At 41.6% G+C, this 7827-nt stretch overlaps 1 protein-coding gene across 3 annotated transcripts; it reads right to left on the bottom strand.

The window, feature by feature from the left end:
• Window positions 1-489: 489 nt before the first annotated feature.
• On the bottom strand, window positions 490-7526 carry HIGD1A (HIG1 hypoxia inducible domain family member 1A). Of its 3 annotated transcripts, none has more exons than XM_044252482.1 (4): window positions 7423-7526; window positions 3200-3314; window positions 2420-2554; window positions 490-1341 (listed from the first exon to the last, which is right to left on the bottom strand). In XM_044252482.1, exons 2-4 carry the CDS (start codon window positions 3294-3296, stop codon window positions 1292-1294), a joined length of 282 nt encoding a protein of 93 aa, XP_044108417.1. In that variant the 5' UTR covers window positions 3297-3314; window positions 7423-7526; the 3' UTR covers window positions 490-1291. The 3 variants fall into 3 exon arrangements, with proteins under 3 accessions (XP_044108417.1, XP_044108418.1, XP_044108419.1); XM_044252483.1 differs by having other exon boundaries at window positions 7427-7523; XM_044252484.1 differs by lacking the exon at window positions 7423-7526 and adding an exon at window positions 7042-7416.
• Between the last annotated feature and the right edge of the window lie 301 nt (window positions 7527-7827).

The following is a 7827-nucleotide window of genomic DNA, read 5'->3' on the forward strand; positions in this document are numbered from 1 at the left end:
ACCCTCTCTAGCTTTGTGACCCTGGGTTAGATATTTACACTCATGCCTCAGTCTTCTCCTCTGTCAAATAAGGATAATTCCTACCTCTTAGGATTGTTAGTAAATCTAAATGACATTATGCATGAAAAGCACTTAGAATAGTGTGTGGCACATAGTAAATACTCAACAGATATTAATGATTATTCCTGTTTGATAAATATGCTTTAACCATAGTTCCTACCAAAGGTATAAAACATTCTTTTTTCTTGGAACTTAATCCTTGTGTTACTAAGGAATGACTGATTTTTTTCCAAATTGAAATAAATATAAGGCATTTGATGTGTTCACCTTCTTTACTAACACTACATTTACCATGTTATCACCATGGAATGTAAATTTAAGTTAGACAAGAAAATTTCACAAATGTAATAAAGCATTCTGGAGTATACCAAAGTTTGTGTATTATGTCTGACCAAACTACCTTGTGAGTAAATCATCAATCACTTCAACTGTAGGTAATTTGTTAACATTTATGATTCTTACAGAGAAAATAAATAAGCTTCATACATTTAAAAAAGTGTTTTTCACTTAACCTTTGCATTAGTACTTAAAATACACATTTCAACATTTAAAAATTATTCTAATACAACAGCAGCATAAATATAACTCTGCAGTTACAAAAAAAGCTAAACTGGGATCCACAGTTAGGTTATTCTCATGTTTACAACTATGATTCTGAAATAAATATTACTACTAAACAGCTCCTTATCAGCTTTTTAGGTTTAGTTTAAATAAACGTATTTTAGGTTGTTGGGAAGCTTACTATATTCCATGCACTGTTCTGAAAGGATTAAGAGCCAACCAGTCCTAAAAACTGAAGTACCCAATCAATCTGCAAAATAGACAGAAAAAAGTTAAATGGGATTCCTACATAACATCAAAACCATGTTTTGATACTAGAATCAAATCACAACTAGGAGTACTTCAGGACTGGCACACTGTCCTCTTTCTAACTGATTTTATCATAAGAGTTTAAGGAGGAGCATATTTTACCACTGTCCAGTCCATTTAAAAGTGACATGTTTCTTCTTTTGTGCTAATGTGACTCCCCTGAATGACCTAGCTAGTTGACTGGTCACTAGTAATCTGGTAACCAGGCAAATCAAGCCTGCAAGAAAGGAAGCCAATACTTAAACTACCATATTATCTGACCCATTCAAATGATTTATTTTCAACATAAACATATAAACTCAATATGAAATTCCTAACTAAAGCAAACACCACCAACAAAACAGAGACAGGTTCTCTTCTTCTAAGGTTTAGGCTTTGCCCAGAATTCCTTATACATGGAATACCCCATACCTAAAGAAAAAAAACAAAAAAATCAGTAGTTAAACATTTAATATTTTCCATGATATTAAGAAAACGGAAAACAGTTCATAAAATAGCTAAAAGTAGCACCTTGCTACCATGCAATATTTACAAGGGGAACAAGACCCCAGGCTGTTTATACTCTTGCCTTTACATTTCTGAAATTCTTTTTATATAGGTTCCCAGTAGCTCGAGGTTCTTGTGTCTACTTCAGACTACTGAAATACTTGTTTTAAAAGAACAATTAGGGGCGCCTGGGTGGCTCAGTGGGTTAAGCCTCTGCCTTCAGCTCAGGTCATGATCCCAGGGTCCTGGGATCGAGCCCCACATCGGGCTCTCTGCTCAGCCAGGAGCCTACTTCCTCCTCTCTCTCTGCCTGCCTCTCTGCCTGTCAAATAAATAAATAAACAATCTTAAAAAAAAAAAAAAAGAACAATTAATATTTATCTTAACTTTAAAAAGAGTCACTCTTGCCATGTAACAGTAAGTGAAGTCAACACAATTATAAAGCCAATAAAAGACTGTAATACCTACATTAAAAAAAACATTTTCTGGGGCACCTGGGTGACTCAGTCAGTTAAGCATCTGACTCTTGATTTTGGCTTAAGCATAATCTCAGGGTCCCGAGATCAAGCCCCGTGTTGGTCTCCCCATTAAATGTAGAGGCTGCTTAGATTCTCTTTCTCCTTCTCTCAACCTGTCCTACCCCCTTGGGCTCTAAAAAAAACCAAAAAATTTTGCCACTTTCAAAAATACAATAAAACAATAGTCATATGTCATATGTCTCTCCCAGATAATGGCTCTTACTACCAACCCTATTTACGTATTTAGACTCCAGTGAAATTGTAAGTTCTATGATGGACAGAACGGCCTTTTTTTTTCCTTTAAAACATGTAAAACAAATAAAGCATTTACTGTATCAGACAGTAAAAACTGTGTCACTAATTGAACTACCTTTATTAATACAATTTTTATGAGAAAAAAATAAGTGACATTTCAAACTACTACCATGATTTATAAAATCTATTAATGGGAATTAGAAATTTGAAAATTTCCTCTAAGAACCTACCAAGAGTCATTGCTCCCACAACAAAGCCTTGGGCTGCCACACGCATGTGGATCAAGTGAACAGACATTTTAGTATTTCCCCTGCTCTTCAATTTATATAATCCATATGCAACAATTGCTGCAAAACCGGCCATTCCTGTGAAACAAAGAGTCACAAGTATATCATTGCATGGGGTCAGGGAAGCAAGATAACTTTACTATCAATCAATGTAAACCTCTACTATTTTTACAAAGATGTTCTATTGAGACCATTAATTAACTAACACACAAATTGAGTTTTTAATTTTCCCTCTTAAAATCCAAAACCCATAATTGATAGTAAACAGTAGCAGATTCAGGAAGTTAAGATCATCTTCAAATTGTGGGCTGTGCAGCCAGGAGGATGCTTTAAGAGTGCCAAGGGAACTCTTCTCTCAGTCCTATTTCCTTCCCTGAGAGGAATCAGTTAACATAGCAGAGACTGTAATAAACCATAACTGTGAGGGTAAGCTTTTTTATTTAGCCTTGTTGAGTCCTTCTAGCAAATCATTGAGACTGAGGGTGGTCATAGGGTCCCCCAACACATTCACTGAAATGAGAGTCAATAAATGAAGGCTGAAGACACACAGAAGAATTTTTATAGACTGTTATATCAAGGCAATCTTACATATTTCAACAACATAGGAACAAAATATATGAAAACAAATGCTTTCAGAATGTGCCTGGTGAATGAGTTGACCACAGTTCTACTGATTCATAGCTTACAACAAACTGATTATTAGAATATCAAAGTCAAACTTACCAATGGGAACAAACGGTGCCTCTTTAGCTTTTCGGATAAGTTTAGATCCCTGATCTTCATCATACGAAGAAAGAGAAACATCTGTGCTGGTTGACATAGTGGCTGAAGAATCCTCCTGAAAGAGAATTTCCAGGAAGTTCTACAATTAAAAGCATCTTGAACACTGAATGGCTGGATGTACTTAAAATGCTCCTACTTTCCACCTAAAAACCTGGTATGTTGTCCATAATGTTTAGAAAGTATTTTTTAGAAATTAACTATATTTTTAACCTATAGCTACCTTTAGGAAGAATTCTATTTATCCCCCCCCCTATTGTTTTGATGTTCATCCCATACAACCAATTCCTTTTTATTTATTTATATTTAAGTAGGCTCCAAACCCAGTATGGAGCCCAAGGTGGGGCTTGAATTCACAACCCTGAGATCAAGACCTGAGCTGAGATCAAGAGTCAGATGCTAAATTGACTGAGCTACGGGGCACCAACCAATTCCTTTTTAGCAGCACATTGTTGATAACAGTGAAAGTTTTGTTTTGTTTTTTTTTAAGATTTTATTTATTTATTTGACAGACAGATCACAAGTAGGCAGAGAGGCAGGCAGAGAGAGAGAGGAGGAAGCAGGCTCCCTGCTGAGCGGAGAACCCAAACCGGGGTTCCATCCCAGGACCCCAGGATCATGACCTGAGCCAAAGGCAGAAGCTTTAACCCACTGAGCCACCCAGGCACCCCAAGTTTTTTTTTAATTGAAATAACTTTTGTCTTGCTTTCTCAAATAAATAAAATCTTTTAAAAAAAATAAAGCTTTTATTTTAAATACTATTGTTAGAAATGCCTCTTTTTAACCATAATTTATGTTCAATTGAACACAATATAGCCTTTAGGGTTGTTTTTTTTTTAACCTAGGGTTATCATTTTTAACATCACTGCAGTGAAAAAACTGAACTATCCTCAGGACCTTCTTAATGAATGAATGTCTTCTAAGTTTCAGCTCTACTTTCCTTTACATACCTTACATTCCCTAGACCTCCCTCTTAAAACTCTCTACCTTCTTTTATAGAGACCAAAGACTCCATTCTCCCTTTTTCAGTCATCTCCTTTTACAAAGGAAGCTATTTAACAGGTGTTTCATCACAATGAGAAAATAACAAAGTCAGTTTCACCTTAGTCACAATAAATGCGTATATACTTCCCTCTTCACTGAGCTGATTTAAACCGCCTGTAAATATTACCCACAGATAAAAGAAGGGAGTCAAAAACATGTTAAGTGTACAAGTCTGATCAGTGTCAGTTACAATAACTTCAAAAGTCAACTGCCCATCCCACTACCCATGTAACATCTTACCTTCACTTCTGGGTTTTTTCATGTGCATCACGCATCATACTCCCTTCTATAGCAACTCTCATTCAGCACTTTGCTATTGTGGGGGTGTGAGCCATAGGTAAGACCCTCAAAAAAAAAGTCAACTCTAGAGGGCGGCGTACTGCTTAGTTTGAAAAGTGAAATCATCCTTCTGAGCCCCCATCCCCATTGGGAAGAATCCAATTCTGGCGTCTGACAAAGAAATCCTTAATCTCAGGACCCTGAGATCATGACCTGACCCAAGGCAGAGGCTTAACCCACTGAGCCACCCTGGCACCCCAGGAATTATCTTTAAAAACAAGAAAGTCAGTGGTCTTTCCTCTAATCCCTCACATCTGGATCAATATAATTTTCAACAGGTCAGTGGAGCAAAAGTCTTTTCTCCCTCCTTCAGGAAGACAGAAGATGGCAGTCTCTTTCCTGTACATATATGAAAGAAGAAAATCCACTCAACTCCAGTTCTCACCTATGATACAGAATCTAAAGTTTGTATGAGTAGGTCATCTGATCAGATTTTCAGAAAGCAATCCTTAGAGTAAGAATAAGGGCGTGGGGGTAACCATGTGGTCATTATTTGCTTTCAGTGACTAAAGATAACCTGTCTCTGATCGAAAATGCCCTGTAGCACACTTAAAGACAAAAGAGGGATATAAAAAGTCCAACACTCACACCACAGATTGTACTATAATTCAAATTATATTTCTCTACCTAACATACTATATATTCGCAACACTCCTTGCATATAAAATTTGGTAATTCTCTTCCTAATTACCATCTGACCCAAGCATTCATGATTTGCAGCCATACAAATGGAAAATGGCTAACTTTTTAAAAGTATCAGGATCAGGGGTGCTTGGGTGGCTCAGTGGGTTAAAGCCTCTGCCTTCAGCTCAGGTCATGATCCCAGAGTCCTGGGATCAAGCCCCACATTGGGCTCTCTGCTCAGCAGGGAGCCTGCTTCCTCCTCTCACTCTGTCTGCCACTCTGCCTGCCTCTCTGCCTACTTGTGATCTCTGTCTGTCAAATAAATAAATAAAATCTTTAAAAAAATTAAAAAATAAAATAAAATAAAAATGTATCAGGATCAGTAACTAAGAATCATATAATTTGTTAATAACAACTCAAATGATTAATCCATGCCAACAGCCTAATTTTACAGAGGAAAAGGGGTTATATGAATTGTTCAACACCAAGAATATATCTCTGGCAGGCAAGGATTAGAACCCAGATCTCCTGACACACGGTCCAGAGTTCTTCTGACTGACAATATATTGCCAAAGCACCAACGTTATGATGCTGATAATACACTTAATCTGAAAAAGATTAAAATTCATTTAACAGAAGCCTGCATTTCTTTCAATTGTAAAAAATATGCAAATCATGCCTAAAACCAAATGGAACTTCCTTCCCTAGTGACTTAACTCACCCACCAATTTCAACTGTGCTTTGAATAGACCTTTTTCACTCGCACCAGTTCTAGATTTTCCTTTATTTTAATTTTCTCACCTGCCCATGGCAACTGACCCAGATCTCTGTCAAAAAGTTGAACAGGTACAAAAAGAGGCATCAATGACCAGATGATATTCAAAGCCAGTTTGAAAACCCTAAATATTCTCTAAACTTAGTAAGATACTACTGCAGACCTTTCCAAATGCATGGGAACCTAGAAAAGACCTCAGGGAGGATGAGCTGTCCAGCGTGAGATGATGTAACAGACTGAAGGATCTTCACAGCCTGTCATTTTGGTCACAGGAACTACTAACAACAAGGGCTTCAAATTCTGATTTTCCATCAGTCACCTGTCAGCTTGTTTAAAATGGCTGCAAAGGCCCCACCCTGGAGATTCTGATTCAGAGGGTATGGAGCAGAGGACCTAAGGAATCTGTATTTTAAGAAGCCCCCTTCGATGGATTCTGGGGCACAAGGAAGTAACAGATGCCCTGGGATATAGGACTCAAACTTGTGTGTCATGCTGGGGCCTGATGCCGCCTCGATCTGTCTGAACTTTTCCATCCAAACCGGTTGAACTCGAAAGTGCCTGCGTGCTTCTGGAAGCATAAATCCTGCGGTGGGGACTACCCCACTGAGGAAATTAGCTGCAGCCCGCACCCGTGATGGGAGAAAGGCGAGTAACACCTCCGAATCATTTCAGCGGCTTCCAGTCTAAACCCGCGATTTCAGCGGCTTCCAGTCTAAACCCGCGCTCTGTTTTCCTATCTCTCACTGGCTGGCTTAGCTTTCAGGATGAAATTTAAATTCCGTCACAGATGCAGATGCTTCCTACAGGGCTTGAGGCCTTCTTACCGTCCCAGGGTAGGACAGGGTCGCCCAGCGTGGGAGGAAACCCGCGGTTCTGGAGAAGAGTAGGGTGGTGTGGTTTTACGCCCTCAACCTTTCGAACCGCCCCACCCCCTGTCTCCTCCCGCGACCTTGTCTGGACTCCAAGGCCGGAGCGCTCGCCCTCCCAAGCCCTCCTCACTCACCGCGCGGGCCGGCTCTCCGGAAGGCTCCCGGCTGCGGGAACTATCCGCGCTACGGGCTCCCTGAGGTCGGCCCCAGCCCCCTCCATGGCTCTCTCGTTACCGCCCCCTCCGCGAGTCTTCCCTTTCGGCCGATTCACTCCACAAGCTTCCACTTCATCCCCTCACCCGACAGGCCGTGAGACACCCCCCAAATTTCCCGTCGGGCCCGAGACCCGCTAATTCCTACTTGCACCCTTCAAGCCGGCCATCGCCCCCCTCCTCCCAGCTCCGCGGCCCCTACCACTCCCAAGGCGCGCTCGGCGCAGCTAAGCGCTGCCGCACTTCATCCCGCCCCACGGTAGCGCAGCCTCCGCTCCCAGGACTCCCTCAAGCCTCGCATACCTACAGGGACAGGACTCAGGCTCCCACTGGTTTTTGGCTCTCACCCACGCTCGCCGTCCAGCCGGCTTCTTCTCGTCCCGCCCACACCAAGCCCTAGCCAATAAGAAACCAGCGCCCGGCAGGCGAGGGTTCCGGTGGATGCGTGCGTGTGCGCGGTGGGTAGGGCGGGTCCCGGATTGGCCCGGGCGGCGCGCGTGGGCGGTGGCTCCGCGTCTCCGGCTCTCGCGTAGGGATCTCGTCTTGCGTGAGAGTTTAGCGTCAGAACTTTGCCTGAGAGTTCAGCGTCAGGGCTTCGCGCAGGCGCTCTTCTGCGCCCTGGCTCCCAGCCGGGCGGAACCTCAGGTTTCTGTCGCGCTTTTCCTTTCGTGCGGCCGCGGCATTGTGTTCCGCGCGCGGGCGGGGCGG

The sequence above is a fragment of the Neovison vison genome, chromosome 6 (assembly GCF_020171115.1).
Source record: "Neovison vison isolate M4711 chromosome 6, ASM_NN_V1, whole genome shotgun sequence".
Taxonomy (NCBI): Eukaryota; Metazoa; Chordata; class Mammalia; order Carnivora; family Mustelidae; genus Neogale; species Neogale vison.

What these genes read in the sequence shown, in the direction of transcription:
- HIGD1A (XM_044252482.1), bottom strand. Translation starts at nt 3,296, where the DNA reads ATGTCAACCAGCACAGATGTTTCTCTTTCTTCGTATGATGAAGATCAG. An exon ending in GGCACCGTTTGTTCCCATTG is followed by an intron (nt 2,555 to 3,199) that starts GTAAGTTTGACT and finishes TTTGTTTCACAG; the next exon opens with GAATGGCCGGTTTTGCAGCA. An exon ending in TGTGGGAGCAATGACTCTTG is followed by an intron (nt 1,342 to 2,419) that starts GTAGGTTCTTAG and finishes TTTTTTCTTTAG; the next exon opens with GTATGGGGTATTCCATGTAT.